We start from the raw sequence: 20,886 nt of genomic DNA on the forward strand, positions 1-20,886 counted from the left end.
GCACTGTAAATTTTGAGCAAGACATTTCTTTCATCACATGGCTGCACTGTATCTAGTCTTATTTCTCACAAATATCCATGGGACTCCTAGGCTAATGTTTAATTTCCTTACATTCATGCTCAACTTAAAAGAGGAAATAATACACACTCATTCTGTAGGGCAGTATAATTACCCTTTTCCTGATAAAGCTGGACAAATTGGACTCTTGTAATTCTCAGCCACAATTCCACAAGAGGTACATCGCGTTTTAAATAAGCTCCCTGAAAAACACAAATTAAACAAGACCAGAACTGAGTATAATCAAGAGCAATTGTCTCCATGTCTAAATGGGTACAAAATAATCTAGTTTTTATATGTTCATTTTAACAAATGGGCTTGCTCTGGGTATGAAGGGAAATACAAAGGCATATAGCAGTCCTGAAGAAGCTAAGAGCATCTGCCTCCTGGACTCAAAGGGCAGGAGGAGAAGTGAGGTTTTACTCAGAGTGAACAAAGCCTGGGGAATAAGAGTGGGACTCAAGGACAGAAAGGACAGTCTGCTAAGGATATCATCTCCACGTCAGGACTTCTCAGTTTTATGAGACAATATACTTATTTTGTCAGTTTTACTACAGCCATTTCCCCCACGTAAGCATCTCTGAAATTCCAGGTGTCCTACGACTGTCACCAGGCCAGATGCAGGACATGAGGGGGCTGTTGTAGCCTGCGATCACACACCTGCTGAAGGGTAACGATGACGGGTGAGATGTGCAGCGGTTTGGGTGTTATTCTTGGTGGCCTGATGGAACGAAGGCGAGCCCTGGCCATTTACGCCAACGAACCATTGAAGGACCATTTGAGGAGGAAAATGAGTCCTAGTTATTGTCTGTAACTCTTCCACTGACGCCTCTGGGTAAGATCTAGAAAGGCTCGGTATCAGACTTTGGATGTGTGTCAGCAGCTTGGAAGGGAACCCAAAGACAAGGAGATGAAGCCTTTTACGGAATGCTGCATCACCAATCCCCTCGATGGCATGCACAGAAGACAGTCACTGACGCCTCGGAGTCATTTGCAAGTGATACAAACAAGCTGGGTCACTTTATTTCACTCACATTTTGTGTTTTATATGCAAAAGCGCAATATAGGTGCTAAAAATCTGTGTCTAGGTAAGTTTTAACAAACCATTCCTGTAAGTACAAAATAACAATTCTAAAGGATAATAAAATATCATGGTTTTGGCAGACTATTTTCTTCATAAGGTTCACATTAAAAATGTGATGAATCGGGGGATCCCTGGGTGGCTCAGCGGTTTGGCGCCTGCCTTTGGCCCAGGGCGCGATCCTGAAGTCCCGGGATCGAGTCCCGCGTCGGCCTCCCGGCATGGAGCCTGCTTCTCCCTCCTCCTGTATCTCTGCCTCTCTCTCTCTCTCTCTCTCTATGTCTATCATAAATAAATAAATAAATAAATAAATAAATAAATAAATCTTTTTTTTTTTTTAAAGTGATGAATCGAGGCACCTGGGTGGCTCAGTGATTGAGTGTTTGCCTTCGGCTTGGGTCATGATCCTGGGGTCCTGGGATCGAGTCCTGCATCAGACTCCCTGCAGGGAGCCTGCTTCTCCCTCTGCCTATGTCTCTGCCCCTCTCTCCATCTCTCATGAATAAATAAATAAAATCTTTAAAAAAAAAAATGTGATGGATCTTGAGGTGCCTGGGTGGCTCAGTCAGTCAAGCATCCAACTCTGATCTCAGCTCAGGTCTTGATCTCGGGGTTGTGAGTTCAAGCCCCACGCTGGGTATGATGCACCCTAAAATTGGTGGCATCTTTAGCTTGATGAAAGGAAGGGTTTTCTTTTGTTTTCACCTAAATTGGAAGAGAGTTCTAATTATCTGCAACCCCCAAGTCCCAACTAAGATGCACATATTATCTTACTTAATCCTTTTTTAAAAAATATTTATTTATTCACGAGAGACACAGAGAAAGAGGCAGAGGGAGAAGCAGGTTTCATGCAAGGAGCCCGTTGTGGGACTCGATTGCGGGAATCCGGGATCACACCGTGAGCCAAAGGCAGATGCTCAACCATTAAGCCACCAAGGCATCCCTATCTTATTTAATCCTTAAAACTGTAAGATAGGTGTTAACATCTGCATTTTATGCATTTATACATGGCAAGTGACACCACTTACATTCTGACACTGCAAAGAAATGAGAAGAACCACATGGACAGACCCAGTCGAAGAAGGTGTCAATAAGGCACTCAGTCAGCAGGTGGCCGACTACTGCTGGGACACGAAAGTGAGACCGGCCCCAAGTGAACCCTGCTCAACTGCCATTATCTCAGGCCAAAATGTGCAACTTCACTGCATACCTAGAGACTAGCAACATTCCCCACTGGGTCACTGCTTCTGGAAATTCCACAGTTAAGAAATGCATTCCTTGGGATGCAAGTTTTGTAGACCCTTAAATACAAACACCCTGGGGAAGAAATCTCGCATGCCCATTTATGCTCATGCTCTTGTGAGAATGGACTGATTAGACTTTTGGTAAGACCCAAAGGGAGGGTTAAAGAGGACATGAGGGAGAAGCAGGGTGTCACCAATGCAGAGAAGGGAAGCCAGCGGGATGTAAGACAAACTACACAGGCATCACAGACTCAGTGGGCTTGCTGCAGGGCAGGTCCCAGATCTGGCAGCTTCCTCCAGGCTTGCAGGTGGAGCGGCTGCACAGCCCCCAAGCTGCGGAAAGTAAACGGCCACCCCCAGGAATGCCAGGCTCTTCCCGGGTGGTTCATGTTCAAGCCATAGCTGTTCGATAGCCTGAGCCTCTTCTCTCCCCTCAGCTCAGCTGGGCACTTGCACCTCTGCCCTGTAATGTGCACACCAGATACCTCATGTCGCCGTCTCGTCAAATGCCGATTCTGGGGGCACCTGGGGGGCTCAGTCGGTTAAGCGTCTGCCTTCAGGGCAGCCCAGATGGCTCAGCGGCTTAGCGCCGCCTTCAGCCCAGGGCCTGATCCTGGAGCCCCAGGATTGAGTCCCACGTCGGGCTCCCTGCATGGAGCCTGCTTCTCCCTCTGCCTGTGTCTCTGCCACTCTCTCTCTCTCTCTCTCTCTCTCTCTCTGTGTTTCTCATGAATAAATAAATAAAATCTTAAAAAAAAAAAAAATGTCTGCCTTCAGTTCCGGTCATGAGCCCAGGGTCCTAGGATCAAGTCCCCCATCGGGCTCCCTGCTCAGTGGGGAGTCTGATTCTCCCTCTCCCTTTGCCTGTTGCTCCCCCTGCTTGTGCTCTCAGTCAAATAAATAAATAAAATCTCAACAATGCAGATTCTGATACAGTGGGTCCAGGTGGGAAACAGCAGGACGTGTGTTTTGTTGTCTGGTCCTGCCCCCCACATGAGGGCCCCTCACCATGGATTTCCAGAAGGTTCTTGGTGCCAGCCCTGCGATGCAGCTCATCGATGTTTTGAGTGATGACCATGACCCGTCGGCCCTGCTCGCGCAGCCGGGCCTCACATTCAGCAATGGCAAGGTGCCCGGGGTTTGGCTCCTTGCTGAGCATGACCTCCCGCCGATAATGGTAGAACTCCCACACCAGGGAAGGGTTTCGTGCAAAAGCCTGAGGGGTGGCCAGGTCCTGGGGGTGAGAGAAGAGGCAGGAGTCAGAGAGGGCGGGACACACAGGCGCTCCGAACCATGGCAGCGGGCAGCGCTGGGAGGGGGCAGGCTGCAGCACACCTACCACAGGCCCACGGACGTCCCCACTCGGGACAGGGCTCCGGGCACCAGGCTGAGCCCCAATCTTGGACTAACAGGGGACCCTGGAGAAATCGGTTTTAATTTCTCCACTTAATAGGCAGGGATATCGCAAACTGTCCCATTTACCAGTCAAGAACCTTATGGACACGAAGCAAAGTAATGCCAGAGAGGGATTTAGGTTGAATCTGTTTTTTCATGGAGCCCTAAAATACTGAAAGTCAATTTCATTTATCTAGGGGAAAAAAGTATGATGCAAAATGCCCACCTGAGGTGTAACGGTCACAGTTGAGTTTTTTATGATTATAGCTACACAGATACACACAACTACACATATAAAAGAGCATACGTGTTAACAGAATATTTAAAAATATATTTTTAAAGGATGATTCCTCTTCTGGGAGAGAAAATCCTCCATTGTAGTGAAAGGTAGGAGAGTAGCTGTCATCTGGAACTGCAAGCCGATGGGGAGAGGGCCACAGGGAAGCTCTGGCAAGAACTGAAGCATTCCCTATCTGGACTGTGGTGGTGCTGGTATTATACGTTTTCTTTGACTATAAAGGTCACCCTTCTACCTAGCAGTAGTGTCAGCCTTCATCTGGGGAATGAAGGGGGAGCAAACGTCTATGCTGCAGATTATCCACATCCACCCTGGACTGGCTTCCTGCCCTCCACTCAGAACACAAGTGACCTGACACGGTTTACGGGTGGCACATGAACTAGTGTACGTGTGTCCTTGGAACACAGCTGGAGTCAAACACATTCTGTTGACTTCTTTGCTTCCCCACAAAATCTGAGCTGCTTTGACACTACTCACCACTTCTCTCCTCTAGGAGAGACCCTGAGGCCCTCTAGGCCCACACCCACTGCTTCTCTAATTCAGGAACTGCTCTGTGTGGCTCCTCTGTCTTGTGGGACCCTAAGAACCCTATGCTCGGTCAGCCCTGGTGGCTCAGTGGTTTAGCGCTGCCTTCAGCCCAGGGCCTGATCCTGGAGACCCAGGATCGAATCCCGCATCGGGCTCCCTGCATGGAGCCTGTTTCTCCCACTGCCTGTGTCTCTGCCTCTCTATCTCTGTGTCTCTCATGAATAAATAAATAAAATCTTAAAAAAAAAAAAAAACCCTCTGCTCTTCTTCCTCCCCTCCTTCACCTTTAAGGCAACAATCCTCACATCTACATCCGTAGGCTCATCTAAGGACAGCAGAAAGGTGACAAATCCCAAACATTTGCCAGCCCGAGGCATTTAGTAGGGAAGGAAAGGTAGGTTCATCAACACTTCACTTAACAAGAACCTACCTACTAAATCTGGAATTCATGACTGAAGTAACTATTTATGATGACCTTCATTCAACCAACAAAGGTCTACTAAGCACTTACATGTGCCAGAGTTCTGGAGCTGGGCACAGAGCAATGAACTGACAAAATCTACATTTCCAAACTAGGGATTTCCTAGGCCAGGGGAGGGGAGGAGGCTCGGTGCCTAAGGGTCTAATGGTACACTGTAACCAGGATGGTGGGTGTTGGCTCACTTGTTAAAACTCATTGATTGAATATACACTTCAAATCGGTGAGTTTTATTACATGTACAGTTAACCCTTGAACAACGTGGGGGTTAAGAGCACCAACCTCTGTGCAGTCAAAAATCTTGCATAACTTCTAACTTCCCCAAAACTTAACTATATTAATAGCTTCTACTGTCGACTGGAAGCCTTACCGATAACATCAACAGTTAAGTAACACATATTTTGTATGTTATATGTATTATATAATGTATTCTTACAATAAAGTACACTAGAAAAAAAGAAAATGTTAAGAAAATTGTAAGGAAGAGAAAATACATTTACAGTGCTGTCCTGTACGGATCAATACCGAAAATATGTTGTCTGTTTACACCAGAAATCATCTGTCAGGGCCTACATCAATATTCTTATATACGATACAAAAGACTATAGATGTTATACATATGACTAACAGTAGACATCAAAAAATAAAAGATAGGGGCACTAGGGTGGCTCAGTGGTTGAGTGTCCGTCTTTGGCTCAGGTCGTGATCCCAGGGTCCCGGGATAGAGTCCTGCATCAGACTCCCTGCATGGAGCCTACTTCTCCCTCTGCCTGTGTCTCTGCCTCTCTCTCTCTGTGTGTGTGTGTGTGCGCGCGCCTCTCATGAATGAATAAATAAATAAAATCTTAAAAAAAAAAAAAAGAATTTATTGTTTTGGGCTTGACGGCTTTCACAGCTTCTTCTCTAATGATGCCATCTCTACTAGCATAATCCTTCCAGACTTTCATGATGTTGTATCAGGGTACCCTTCCACAGTGTTGACAATCCTTTCCATAGAGCACTGTGTTTCATGAGCCTTAAAGGTCCTTATAACCCCTTGACCTACAGGCTGAATTAGAGATATTGTGTTTGGGAACAAGTAGACCAGTCTGACGCCTTCAGTGTTGAACTCATGGGCTTCTGGGTGGCCAGGGGCATTGTCCAATATCAAAGGAACATTAAAAGGCAGTCTCTTATTAGCAAGGTACTTCATTAATGGGGCCCATCCAGAAACAGGATTCTTGTTGTCCAGGCCTCCTTCTTCTACAACCAAGACTGGCACCTGCTTTTTATCTTTTCCCTTGAAAACTTGGGGAGTTATCAGCTTTATAGATAAGGGCTGTCCTGATCAGAAACCTGACTGCAGGGCAGCCTGGGTGGCTCAGTGGTTTAGCGCTGCCTTCAGCTCAAGGCATTATCCTGAAGACCTGGGATGAGTCCCACCTCGGGCTCCCTACATAGAACCTGCTTCTCCCTCTGCCTGTGTCTCTGCCTCTCTCTGTCTCTCATGAATAAATAAATAAAATCTTTCAAAAATAAAAATAAAAAAGAAAGAAACCTGACTGCATTTGTATGAAACTGTAGAATTAGCCTATCCCTTCCTGTCTTAAATCTTGGCATCACTTCTCTTTCTTACTAATAAACATCCTTCGTAGCATATTTTTCCCCCAGAACAGGGCACTCTGTCTATATTAAAAACCTGTGTAGGCAGACATATTCTCTCCTCAAAGATCTTCTTAATGGGGTCTGGGAACTTGTCTGCTGCCTCTTGGCTGGCAGAAGCTACTTCTCCTGTTAGCTTGGCTTTTTTTTTTTTTTTTTTTTTTTAAGCCAAACCTCTTTTTAAGATTATCAAACCAAATTCTGCTGGCTCTAAATTTTCCAGCTTTAGATCCTTTACCTTTTTTTTGCTTTAAGTTATCATATAATGACTTTGCTTTTTCTCAAATCACCATGGAGTCTAAAGGTATACCTCTCTTAAAGCCAATCCTGAACCGCATAGAAGCCGCATTTTCAATATGAGATAAAAATATATTTCACAGGACGCCTGAGTGGCTCAGCAGTGGAGCATCTGCCTTCGGCTCAGGGTGTGATCCTGGGATCCAGGATCGAGTCTCACATGAGGCCCCTTGTAGGGAGCCTGCTTCTCCCTCTGCCTGTGTCTCTCTCTGTCTCTCATGAATAAACAAATAAAACATTTACAAATAAAAAATATATATATGTATTTCACAAAAAAGTGCAAGATTTTTGCACCTGCTGGTGTAGCTATGGCAATGGCCTCATGAATTTCCTTTTTTTTTTTTTTTTTTTTTCCAATGGATCTTCCTGAAATAATTGGTGGGCAACCACAGTGGCAGACCTCAATCTATAGGTCATATCAAGCAATTCAACTTTTTTAAAAAATGTCATGTCATGACTTTCCTCAGCTTTTTGGGAGCATTTTCTACATCACTAGTGGCACTTTGCATGGGTCCCATGGTAGGATTCAGGGTTGATCATATTGCACTAAGCATGATGAAAAATATACGGGAACCCCAAGAGATCACTCTTTTTAAAATTTTTCCTATTTAAATTCAATTGGCCAACATATAGTATAACACCCAGTGCTCATCACACCACATTCCTTCCTGAATGCCCACCACCCAGTTATCCTCTCCCCCCACCCCAACTCTTCTTCTGCAACTTTTTATTTTTCAGAGTTAGGAGTTTCTCATGGTTTTCTTCCTCTCTAATTTTTCCCCACTCAGTTTTTCCCCTTTCCTTATAGTCCCTATCCCTATTTCTTATATCCGCATAGGAGTGAAACCGTATGGGATCCCTGGGTGGCGCAGCGGTTTAGCGCCTGCCTTTGGCCCAGGGCGCGATCCTGGAGACCCGGGATCGAATCCCATGTCGGGCTCCTGGTGCATGGAGCCTGCTTCTCTCTCTGCCTGTGTCTCTACCTCTCTCTCTCTCTGTCTGTGACTTAAATAAATAAATAATAAATAAAATATTTTAAAAAAATGTGTAGTATTTAATTTCAAAATCTGTAGAAGAGTGATGAACTATGCTAACCAAGATTTCTCTGACTCTAATTACCAGAAGAAATCCAAATTGTTATAAGAATATGGGATGCCTGGATGGCTCAGTGGTTGAGCATCTGCCTTCAGCTCAGGGCGTGATCCCAGGGTCCTGGGATCAAGTCCCACATCGGGCTACCCCCAGGGAGGCTGCTCCTCCCTCTGCCTGTGCCTCTGCCTCTCTCTCTCTCTCATGAATAAAACCTTTAAAAAAATTAAAAAAATAAATTGTTATGGGAATAAATACAATCTATACAGATCTAGAAAGCAAGGAAAGCGGCTATTTTGCTTATGTCTGAGACCGTAATCCTTCATCACACACACTATGTTTCGATGCCACAATAAGCAAGACAAGAATCACAGTTAATTTTGGAACTTTGCCCCCTGGGTTAGGCATCAGGCTTTGAGTCAAACTCTGCCACGGTTTCATTCAGAGGAAACCCTTGGAATTCTGGAAACGCCCCTCACCTGAGCTTGCCATTTTCTCCAGTAGCCCCCAGCTCCTCTGAAAGTTGGGACTCCGCTCTCAGCACTAACGCCAGCCCCTGAAATGATGACTATGTGCTTCGCTTTTGCAAAAAGCTTCCGAAAATCAGCCATATCTGAAGAAAGAACAAAATCTTTATAAATCCAGTGTACCATGTGGACATTTATATCCTGTATTGATTGTTCCTATTTGGACTTGACCTCGTGTGAAATCATACTTTCGGATACTCAAATAAAAATCAGTCCTATACAGGGGCACCTGCATGGTTCAGGCAGTTGAGCATCTGACTCTCGATTTCCACTCAAGTTGCTATCTCAGGGTCGAGAGATTGAGCCCCGTATCAGGGTCCACGCTGGGCATGGAGTCTGCTTGAGATTGTCTCTCTCTCTAAAATAAGCAAATACATCTTTAAAAAAATCAGGGCCACCTGGGTGGCTCAGTCAGTTAAGCATCTGCCTTTGGCTCAGGTCATGATCCCAGGGTCATGGGATAAAGCCCCACATTGGGCTCCCTGCTCACTGGGGAGCCTGCTTCTCCCTCTGCCGCTTCCTGTTGCTCCCCTGCTTATGCTCTCTATCAAATGTATAAATAAAATCTTTTAAAAATAAATTAAATTAAATTTTAAAAATTAAAAAAAAAAAAAATCACTCCTGTACCATGAAGACACCATTCATGTGGCCTAATGTGCGAGCATATAGCATCTTAAAGAAAGAAGCAGGGCCCATGACTCTGGCTTTGAATCTCGGCTGTCTCCCATCCATCCACCTGTGAGCTCTGATGGAAAGGACTTGCCCTCTGCTCTCTGGCTGTTTGAGGTACACAGTACTGCCTTCCCACAAGCAGGCTGTTAGAAAGATTTTTAAAAGCTAATGGATGGGAAAATGCCAGACCAGCACTGCCTGTGACCACCACCCCCACCACCACCAACACAGACATCTCCCCAGAGTGGCTAACCTATGCTAATGCACTGCAAATTTTGGCAAAAGTGCAGGTGAGTCTTTGGTGCAGCAGGTTTTCTGGTCTCCCCCACTGGAGGCAATGGAGACCCTGGAATGAAGGAGCATCCCCTGAGAGATGGAACTGGGGATAGCCGAGATGGAGAAAAGGAGAGATAGGGGGATGGAGGTGGAGAGACAATGAACTGAGATATGAAAAGGAACATGACTCTATTTTGTACCCCAAGCTGGTAAGACAGATTGTTGGTCTCTCATATATTGCCACCTTCCTTATAAGACCTCAGCCTGGTAAGCCCAGAGTCACCTTCATGACTGGCCCAGGACTGAGAACCTCAATAAAGATCCCCATCCCTTCTTCCCTTCCCTTCCTCTCTGGCTATTGGTAAGAAGGCACAGGGAGTAAAAGTAGACTCTCAGAAACAAAGAAGCAGAGGATCCAACTCCCTCTCCAAATGCATTCTTTTTTTTTTTTTTTTTTTTTAAGATTTTATTTATTTGACAGAAAGAGCACACAAGCAGGGGGAGGGGCAGAAGGAGAGGGAGAAGCAGGCTCCCCACTGAGCAGGGAGCCTGACTCAGGACTCGATCAATCCCAGGACTCTGAGATCATGACCTGAGCCAAAGGCAGACATTTTACTGACTGAGCCACCCAGGTGCCCCTCCCAGGCGCTCTCTGGGATCACGTTAGGAAGTTTAAGTCCCAAAGGATTTAAGATGGTGCTGGTACACTGTTCCCTTATGATATAACTAGCCCAACCATTTGCCGACCATGCCGAAGCTTAGCCCACGCTCACATTCCCTTCGGAGATAGACCAGTATGACAAATGAGGCTCACTAAAGCTGTCCAACCAGGAAGAATTCAAAAAAAGAAACCCAGTCTGGGTGGATTAGAGTTTGCAGTTTGGTCTAATCTCCTGAAAAAAACAAGATGCTTAATAGAAAAAAGAGTACGTTACTAGGGACTCTTTGTATGACTTCAGGGTTCAAACCCTACAAATGTTCTCAAGGACTTCAAAGTTCACTCATAATGCTTTCCCTTAGCTCTAAACATCTTTAAACAAAAAACAAAAAACAAAACAAAAACCTGAAACATCATCCTGATGAATAGATCCTAGTTAAGGTGATTCTATTAAGGTCCCACTTTTAGCAACTTCTAGAAACAAGAAGGTCAGCTTGGATTTGGTTCTTGGAAAACAGGATGCAGGGATCCCTGGGTGGCGCAGCGGTTTAGCGCCTGCCTTTGGCCCAGGGCGCGATCCTGGAGACCCGGGATCGAATCCCACGTCGGGCTCCCGGTGCATGGAGCCTGCTTCTCCCTCTGCCTATGTCTCTGCCTCTCTCTCTCTCTCTCTCTCTCTGTGTGTGTGACTATCATAAATAAATTAAAAAATTAAAAAAAAAAAAAAAAAGGAAAACAGGATGCAAATACAATAATGTTAACATGGTGTAAAATCTAGAGAAGGAGGAGGAGGTGGGGGAAGGGGAGGAGGAGGAGGGGGAGGAGGAGAAGAAAGAAGAAAGAAGAAGAGGCATTTCCCAATGACTGAGGGAAAATACCCCAGGACATTTTGCAGTTCCAAACCCAGATGGCCCACTCTGGGCAGAAGTCAAGCAAGCACACAGCTGTGGGTCCCCCATAGATTCAAGCAGCCTGCCTTATTCCCAAGGGATTTGGTTGTTTTCTGTTCCTGAACTTGGGCAAAATGGAAGGAGGGGCTGGTATGTCTGGGCACACTTGCAATATTAGAAAGAAGTTATCCAGAAGTTGAAAAATAACAAAAAGAGGTCAGCTTGGCCTTTCAATACCATACTAACACACGTTTAACAGGCCCACCAAAGATCCTGTATTATATAAATCTGTTAGGCACTATATTCACTACAGATTAAGAGCCCAGCTAGAGATAAGAATCCCATCTGTGCAGAACATTTAACTCCATATAATGCTGTAAGGACAAACCTCGCTGAGAGGCAAGGACTTTAAAAGACAAATCCTAGGTAAGAAGCTTGAATGCAAATATTCTGGGAGAAGCAATAAAATGTATCCAAAGGACTTCAGTTTGACTACTCAGAGGTAATCCCAGACCCTGTCCTGGAAGGGGCTTGCCTGAGGAAAGATGGCAACTTTCTCCAAAAGCTTGCCTAGCACTCGCGCCACTATAGACATTCCCCCTCAAAGTCCAGGAACTCTCAGGTACTACAAATTCCACTGGAGATGAAGGGGGTGGCAGGCTGAGAAAGACCTACTTGAACTTGGTCGAGCCATTGTTGGGCAAATCCGGGTTCCAGTGGAGGCTGGAGACTTCAATCCACGATACAGCCCATAAAGTAATCGACAGGGGGCAATCTGAAGAGGTTGCATCAAGTTGTCTTTGTGGTACTAATTCCTGAGATGGGTTCTAGAAAAAAACCACAGAAACAAATAAAATCAACTTGTTTTTGTACATACATGTGTGTATCTATCTATATGTGTGTGTGTGTGTGTGTGTGTGTGTATATATATGTAAGAATGCCCTTTATAAAAATCATTAGTAACAGATCTGGATGGTATTCGTCCTCTAAACCAACTGTTTCCCACTTATGTTCTCAAGCACTCCCAGGGGCCCTGAAGCAGTGGTTCTCAAAGACTGGCCCCCAGACCAGCAGTATTCTCCAAGTTTGAGAAATACTGCCTTAGAGGCTTGGGAAGGGGTAAGATGGAAAAATTCATTTGAAAAAATCAAGTTCTGCTTTTTAAAAGGTATGAAAAGGTAAGGAAAAGGCATGCCTTCTCAACTTTTGATCAAAATACAGTTTCTACGAGAATGTAAATTCTGAGAATGGAACTGGGCAAGGAAGACTTGTACTATGCCAACAAATAAGACCAAGAGAACATCAAGTCAAAAGAAACTGTGACTTAAAGCACATTTAGTAAATTTCTATCCAGCCCTGAGGAATTTTATAAAAAACCAGACACAGAGGAGGACAATATTTGGCTCACTGACATCAAAAGGGTAACTGGCAGGGCTGACTCTGATCGAGTGGGCAAACTGTTGGAAGAACTCAGAATGAAAGGTCTGTAGATCTAGAAAACAGAAAAATAATACATTTACCAAAATGTCATAATCCCTTTGGAAGACAACCTATCAAAATTACCAGTGCATTTGCCCTTTGACCTAGCAATCCCAAGTGTGGAAAATTTTTAAACAGAGTTGCCCACATCCAAAATGACAGATCTACAGTTGTTCTTTAGATCACTGTGGTTGATTGGAAACAACCTATCAATGGGGGATGAGTTCAGTAAACAATGGCACAGTCACAATACCCAGAATGACAATAAAATATGCATATGAATCCACCAATATGACATTCTAGAAGGGACAAAACTAAGGGAACAGAAAATAGGTCCAGTGGCTGCCTGAGCAGGGAGGAGTGAAAACACAAAGGGGCCGGAGGGGATTCTCAAGGGTGACAAAACTGTCCTACGACTTGATTAAGGCTGTGGTTACAGGATTGTGTCTGTCGAAACCCACGAAACACTACACTCAAAAAGGGTTATTTTCCTGTATGTGAACTATAGGATAGTTTAAAAATAAAGGTAATGGGCATAGGGTTTCAGCTTTGTAAAATAAAAAGTTTTAGCGACTGATTATACAACAAAGTAAATGTACTTACTTAACACTACTGAACTGTTCCCTTAAAAAGGGGCACATTGGGGCGCCTGGGTGGCTCAGCGGTTAAGTGTCTGCCTTTGGCCCAGGGCGTGATCCTGGGGTCCTGGAATCGGGTCCCACATTGGGCTCCCTGCAGGGAGCCTGCTTCTCCCTCTGCCTCTGTCTCTGCCTCTCTCTGTCTCTCACGAATAAATAAAACCTTAAAAAAAAAAGATGGGGGGCACTTGGGAGGCTCAGGGGTTGAGCATCTGCATTTGGCTCAGGTGGTGATCCTGAGGTCCTGGGATGGAATCCTGGGATCAGTCCTGCATTGGGCTCCCCACAGGAAGCCTGCTTCTCCTTCTACCTATGTCTCTGCCTCTCTCGGTCTTTCATGAATAAAAAAAATGGTTAAGATGGTAAATTTTTATGTTCTGTGTATTTTACTACAATTTAAAAAAAACAAATGAACAAAGTGATTAAATGTAACTTGCCACTGTATTTATAAGCAGACAAAAAAAAAAAAAGAAGTGATGGCTAGTATAAGCAGAGCAGAGGATAGTAAGAGAGGTTAAAAATAAATGTCTGAAACCATAAGAGACTCTTAACCATAGGAAACAAACTGAGGGGAGGGAGGTAGGGGGAGGGGGTAACTGGGTGACAGACATTAAGGAGGACAGGGTGGAAAGAGCAGTGTTACATAAAACTAATGAATCACTGAATCTACCTCTGAAACCAATGATACATTATATGTTAATTGAATTTAAATAAAATTTTTAAAATATTTTAAAATGTCTGGAAGATGAGGCTCAAAAACCAGTTACTAAAAAAATTTTAAAATGAAAAATAAAATAAAAAGGTTTTAAAAACCTGTTAGTGACAAATTGGATTATTTCATTCCACAAAGCATTCCAATGTGCTGATTTCATGTTAAAAAAAAAAAAAAAAAGACATTCTCTCTTAATCTTTTTTTTTTTTTTTTAATGTAAGCTCTATGCCCAACATAGGGCTTAAATTTACAACCCCAAGATCAAGAGCTGCATGCTCTACCGCCTGACCCAGCCAGGCATCCCAAGACATTCTCTAGAACCTTGACCGATATCTCCAGAATATAACGAGGGGAAAAAGTCAGATGCATATAGTGTTTTGTAAGAGAAACGGAAGGAGATAGTATATACTATAGCATTTATCTATATTTGCATTTTAAAAAATGGAAGATTTCCCAAGTAATGAGTAAAAAGAGTTGGAGGTGGGGTGAGAAATAGCATGTTTGGAGACCAGAGGAAAAGCAAGGATTTTCAATGCATGTGTTTGTAGGTTTACAGTGTCCATGCTCTCCAGTGAAAGACCACAAACACACCTGAGGTTGAGCAAGTTGCAAGGAGAGAGCAGCACACTGAGGACCTGCAAAGTGTCTCAGGTACAGTGTTAGCACGGATTTATTACAGGAGCCGGGTCTGTGTCAGGAAGGCTAGTGAGAGTTGCTAGAAGCAAGCTTTGTTCTAGACCGTCAGGGAATAGGACACCTTGGTTATCTTCGTGAACCTTCCTGAAAAGGTGCAACGAGTGAAACAGGGCTAGAGCTGGGATCAAGACGCAGCAGTCTCTCCTATTAGCCAGGATAGGAGGATGGTCTGTCATTTTTGTGGTTTAGAAAATGTTCTTGTTTTTGTCTGGGTTCAGACCTAATTGATGGAGTTGTCTTGTCTTTGTCCTGATTCACTGTGATCACAGGAGAGCCTTGTCTGATGTTGGTACTCTGTGAAATTATGTTCAACAGAACACCAGGGTCCATTGCATAGGGCCAGGACAAAACAAGGAAGCAAACCAAATGTCCGTCAACTTATAAAGGGGGAAAAACAAAAAACAAAACAAAACAAAACACCAACTGTGATTCATCTATACAATGAAATATTATTCCACAATGAAAAGAATAAACTGCTACTCTATGCAAAAACATGAGTGAGCTTTTACAGTATTATGCAATAGTAACTTGACAGGAGAAAAAGCTAACAGACCCAACCTCAACTGAGTGATCAAAATTAACATCGTCAGTAACAAGACATACTGACTTCATCTACCTCCTTAGAGGATGCAATGAGAGGGCAAAACATCACTTCCGTAGAATTTCCCCCCAAAATGCATTTAATTTAATTATTAAAAATACAGCAGACAAACTCCAGTGGCGGAAGCATTCTACAGCAAAATTGACTGGTACTCTTCAAAAAAGTTACCAAGATAATGAAAAATAAAGACTGGGGACTTCTCCCCAGATTGCAGACTTAAAGAGACATGACAAAGAAATTCTCCAAAGGGATTCTGGGTTGGATCCAAGACATGAAAGGAGACACTGCTGGGAGAAGTGGCAAAATTTGAGTGAAATTTTGCAGAGGCAAAAATAGCAAACAGTATCTTGCCAATGTCAATGTCCTGGTTTAGATCCTTGTATTCTAGTTTGGTAACACGTTAACCTTAGGGGAAATTGGATGAACAATATATGGGAATTCTGTGTACTATTTCTGCAACATTTCTGTAAACCTAGAATTATTTTGAAGTAACAAAAAATAAAGAAAAGCATTATGCTAAGCAAATGAAGCTAAAACCAAAACCTACATACTATTGAGATCATTTATATGATATTATGAAAGAGCAAAACTGTAGGTACAGAAATCATATCCTTGGTTTGCAGGAACTGGGGGAGGGAGGAGGCAGGGAGGGCCAGGGAACTTTTTTAAAGCAGTAAAGCAGTGGAAAATTCTATGTCTTTATTTTGTAGTGGTTTCCAAAAACTCATGGAACTGTATAATAAGAAGGGTGAAATTTCATAATACCTAAGTCAGATTTCAATAAACCTTACTTAAAAACAAAAAGCAAGCACAATGACAAATTTGCAGCATAACCCATCCCTGATGTAATCAAAAAGATTAGAGAAGAAGCTTGGAATTTTGAAAAAGAGGATAGGTTAGAGAAAAATGGTGTAGTGCTGGTTTCTACAACAACCTCATGGGACAAGACTCTCTCGCTGCCTGGAGTCCTTTCTGCAAAGAAGGAATGCAGGTCAGAGCCTGGGAACACCAAAAAAGGCCCCTGGCTGCTGATGGGGGTGGGGGAAGAAGGTGGGCTGACTTGGGTACAGAGGAACCCTGGTAAGCAGCCTGCAGACTGCAACAATGGGAATGCTGAACCATCATGAAAATCACCCTAGTGCCCCATTTATAAAGGATGCAAGGGGGAAATGGCTTGACATGATTTTCACCTGGCATGGGCAGGCTAGGCTTTTAAGAAACTTCAATTTATTTGGAAAAACTAATTATTTGAAACACCTCAGTAAGTAACAAGTGAGGTGTTGATAGTTTTTTTTTAATTATGGAAAAACTTAAACATACACAAAAATAGTATAATGAATTCTTATGCTCCCATCAGCCAGCTTCAATAATTATCAAGAAAAAATTCATTTGAGGCTTTAAGATACTGTCATAGGTGATAACTGTTAAATCTGCACATCTTGATAAAAACTGTGAAAATCAAAGTTCCCAATACTGGGAATACTAACTTGCCTAAAACTTTCACACGTATTACATGAAGTTACTTATGTGATCATTTTTAGCTTAATATATATCTTTAGTTACTTCTCTCAAAAAGGAAGATGTTTGGGCAGGCCTGGTGGCTCAGCGGTTTAGCGCCGCCTTCAGTCCAGGGCATGATCCTGGAGACCCCGCATGGAGCCTGCTTCTCCCTCTGCGTCCCTCTCTCTCTCTGTGTGTCTCTCATGAGTAAATAAGTAAAATCTTAAAAAAAAAAAAAAGTTTGACTCCACTGCTAAAATTTGAAGACATCACTTTGTTCCAGAAAATTCTTTTCTTCTTCTGTAGGTTTTCAAATGTTTGCAAACATTCCTGCTTACGGTCAAAGACTTCTACGTAACTCCTGAATAAACTGTCCTATTTTTTTCCTCAGACATGAAGGTAGGATTTTAAAGCATTAAGAACTTTAAACAATTTAAGGAAAATCCAATCAACAGAGGCATTAAAATAAAGCAGCCGGCTACAGTGCTCTTTGTCTATACAGTTCTTATGCAAGAAGGTCTCAGTGATAGGTCTTCTGCCAAATAGCTATGAAATGAAGACAAATCTTCATTCTATTCTGAGCAGGAGTATTGAATTTGTTGCTAATTATAAACAGTTGTCAAAAATTTGAGAATACTGGGGTGCCCAGCTGGCTTATTAGGTAGAGCATGAGACTCTTGATCCTAGGGTTGTGAGTCTAAGCCCCACTTTGGGTGTAGATATTACTTAATAAAATCTTTTAAAAAATTTTTTTAAACACTTGGGAATATTAAGGAATTTTTTATTGTATGATTGACAAGATTAGGACATAATGCCTGGGTAAAATGTTACTAATTTTTCATCTAAGTTTTCCTATTCAAATGTTTTCATTATTGAGTAATAAAATTACTTTCACCAGGAACACTGAACTCAAAATAATAAAGTAGGACGAAGTTTTACTTGTTCATGTTTCAACATTTCCAAAAATCAGTAGTTTCTAGATTCTTTGCCTAGCAAATGCAATCACCAAGTACTTTTTGGGAAGACAGCTTTAGGTCTCATCTAATCCATTAGACGTGAATTATGTCTAATGACACACATGTGTATTACACATACAGATGCATGTATACACACACTCACGGGCTATAATACAATCAAAATACATTCTAAACATATATATCATTTGCATTTCATATCTCTTCTCATACTAACTTATTAATTTATTAGTAGAATCTAAGTTTTCCGTGTCTATCTTAACTAATGAATCAGAAAACTTCTGGTCTCATAAAACCATTATGCTTCCTGTTTTACCAGTGAACATTTCACATGATTTTTTTTTTTTTTTTAAAGAATGTGGGAAACGCTTTGCTAAATTTTCCATTAATCCAAAGGTGTTCTGCAAGTCTTTCCATGAATGTGCAAAGTAGGAATTAAACAAAACATTTACGTGTTTTACAACAGTGCCACCTGAAATGTGCTTCCAAGATCAAAAAATGCTCAGAACGTAAGATTATTTTCAAGATGCTCCCACAGAGGATCTACTGGAAGCATCTTCTATGCCAACATTTATTTGCCTCTCTGGGGTGTCAGGGTGAGCAGTGGCTCTACCTTCCACAAGCCTACAACCCTGTTCAAGTGGAAAAGCAAATTTCTCTGGCAGCACAGGCCACCACTGTGCTGATTCAGTGAATGGAGAAATCCATTACCCTGCCTTTTATATTCAGGGAGGGAAGACAGGACCACAGGGGAGAAAATAAATGCATTCATCAAACAGTCATTGGGAGCTTTCTGGGTGTAGGACTGGCTCCCCAAACACTGGAGGTTATTCTGGGTGAATGGCAGTCTCTTGTTTAACCAAACTTTTGAACTCACCTACTGAATTAGGAAAAAAAAAAAGAAAAAAGAAAAATGTCTGTATGCTCCCTGTGGCATCCTACCAATGCTGAAAAATACAACAAATGAAAGGTTAGATCAGGAATTCGAGATTAAGGATCCCCGGGTGGCTCAGCGGTTTAGCGCCTGCCTTCAGCCCAGGGCCTGATCCTGGAGCCCCGGGATCGAGTCCCGCGTCGGGCTCCCTGCATGGAGCCTGCTTCTCCCTCCCTCTGCCTCTCTCTCTCTCTCTCTCTCTCTGTGTCATCATAAATAAATAAATCTTTAAAACAATATTTAGGGATCCCTGGGTGGCGCAGCGGTTTAGCGCCTGCCTTTGGCCCAGGGCGCGATCCTGGAGACCCGGGATCGAATCCCACGTCGGGCTCCTGGTGCATGGAGCCTGCTTCTCCCTCTGCCTGTGTCTCTGCCTCTCTCTCTCTCTCTGTGACTATCATAAATAAATTTTAAAAAAAATTAAAAAAAATATTTAAAACAAAAATAGGAACTGCAAAAACTTACACAGATAAATACTTCTTGAACCTCTCAGAGCTAAGTGCGTGCAATGGAGCAGTGCCCGGCCATCCCCTCCACCAACTGCTCTCACCAGGGCCACCAGACACCTCCATCCACCTGCTAACCCGCGTGGTGGTCTGGCTCCTCCTGGCCACGTCCAGCCTCGGGCCTGCTGGATCACCCCCGCACCCCCACCCCCACCCCCACCGCCACCCGCACCCCCACGGCAAGCAGGTGCTGCCTCTGGCTTCCGAGCACCACGCTCCCCAGGTCTCCGCTCCTCCCCCGCCGCCTGCAACGCGCAACAGCCGGCTCCCCGCGCTCGCTCCCCGCCCGCCGGCCTCCGGACCCCTCGCCCCGCAAGCCTCAGGCACCCTCTCCGGGAGCCCGACCTCCCTGCCCCACCCCCGCCCCGCAGCCACCAGCCCCGGCCGCCGTCACGGGCCACCCAGGCTGCGGCGGGGGCCGCGCGGGCTCCCCCGGACCCGACGCTCGGCGCAGGCCCCCCGGGCTCCCCCCGCGCGGCGGCCCACCGGGCCCACCTGCTCCGGCCGCCGGACCTTGAACCTCGCTTCCGGCCCCCTCCCTCGTCTCCCGGGCGGCGGCGGCCCGCAGGCTAGGCCCGGAGCACGCCCGGGCTCGAGGCTCCGCACGGGTGGCGGCCCTGCCCGCGGGCTCCGGGGGGTCCACTCCCCTCCCCCTCGCTGCTCCGCCCGTCAAGGCCCCCGGGAGCGGGGGAGCGCGCATGCGCCGGCAGGCCCCGCCCCTGGCTGGCCCCGCCCCCTGACTGGCCCCGCCCATGGCCCCGCCCCCCGGCCAGCCCCGCCCCGCCCCGCGGGGGTCCGGGTCCGCTGCAGCCGAGGGAGGCCGCCGAGCAGTCCCCGCCGCGCCGGGCCCACCTGCCCGGGCCTCTGTGAGCGACCCTCCCTCTTAAGTCGTGATTTATTACCTCTTTTCTGCTTGGAGCCACCGCTGGATGATGCAGCTGCGGGACAGTGCATTCCAGATTGGGGCAGCCCTCCTTGAAACGCTGCTTCCAGTGATGGTGCTTCCAGTTGGGTTCCCTGGCACCACCACTGTGATTTTTTTTTTTTTAAGATTCTATGTATTTATTCATGAGAGACACGGGGCGGGGGGGCAGAGACACAGGCAGAGGGAGAAGCAGGCTCCATGCACCGGGAGCCCGACGTGGGATTCGATCCCGGGTCTCCAGGACCATGCCCTGGGCCGAAGGCAGGCGCTAAACCGCTGAGCCACCCAGGGATCCCCCACCACTGTGATCTTTACCTGCGTGCTCGCTTTGAGGGTCTCTAAGGACTCAGTGACCCATGTGGCTCTGCATGTCTGATTCCCCTTAAAATCGCTCATCTTTCTCAGTTTGGATTCAGGCTTACCACCGGCACGACCGTTACTACAGTGGAATGGCTCATGAGCCTGTCGATGGATCTGAACGGGAAGTGCTCTGGGAACTTGAGATGAAAAAAAAAAGTGTTACCTTAACATTTGTTTTCCCGTCTCAAACCTCAACCACTTCCTAATTTGGCTGGAAATTCAGCCCACTTTGGAAACCCCTCTTGCTCCCACAGGCTGTACCAGCCAGCCCCTCAGAGAACCAATGAGGCCAAGGACTTTGGAGGCAGGCCTCACATCTACCCGTTTTTTCCCTAATGTGTTTATAGCACTGACATGGTGGTAAACACTTATAAGAACTTAACATGCATTAGGCCAATTTAAATCTGCCCCACCACTGGATAAAACAGTG

At 44.9% G+C, this 20,886-nt stretch overlaps 1 protein-coding gene across 11 annotated transcripts in view; it reads right to left on the reverse strand.

The window, feature by feature from the left end:
• SIRT5 (sirtuin 5) overlaps positions 1 to 19,896 on the reverse strand; it is a 36,165-nt gene extending 16,269 nt beyond the window's left edge. For 7 of the 11 annotated variants that reach the window (XR_012025221.1, XM_072813611.1, XM_072813608.1 and 4 more), the window contains exons 1-5: positions 19,667 to 19,896; positions 11,807 to 11,958; positions 8,588 to 8,721; positions 3,391 to 3,616; positions 173 to 260 (exon numbers count right to left, since the gene is read on the reverse strand). Coding sequence is in view for 10 of the 11 variants with exons in the window: in XM_072813611.1 (XP_072669712.1) it covers positions 173 to 260; positions 3,391 to 3,616; positions 8,588 to 8,721; positions 11,807 to 11,921 (563 nt within the window). In the remaining variant the exon portion in view is untranslated. Of the gene's footprint in view, positions 1 to 172; positions 261 to 1,047; positions 1,415 to 3,390; positions 3,617 to 8,587; positions 8,722 to 11,806; positions 11,959 to 12,543; positions 12,624 to 19,130; positions 19,155 to 19,666 lie in introns of those variants that run through there. The other 4 variants (XM_072813614.1, XM_072813613.1, XM_072813609.1 and 1 more) reach the window with 4 other exon arrangements.
• Positions 19,897 to 20,886: the final 990 nt, after the last annotated feature.

Source organism: Canis lupus, chromosome 37 (assembly GCF_048164855.1).
Source record: "Canis lupus baileyi chromosome 37, mCanLup2.hap1, whole genome shotgun sequence".
Classification (NCBI taxonomy): Eukaryota; Metazoa; Chordata; class Mammalia; order Carnivora; family Canidae; genus Canis; species Canis lupus.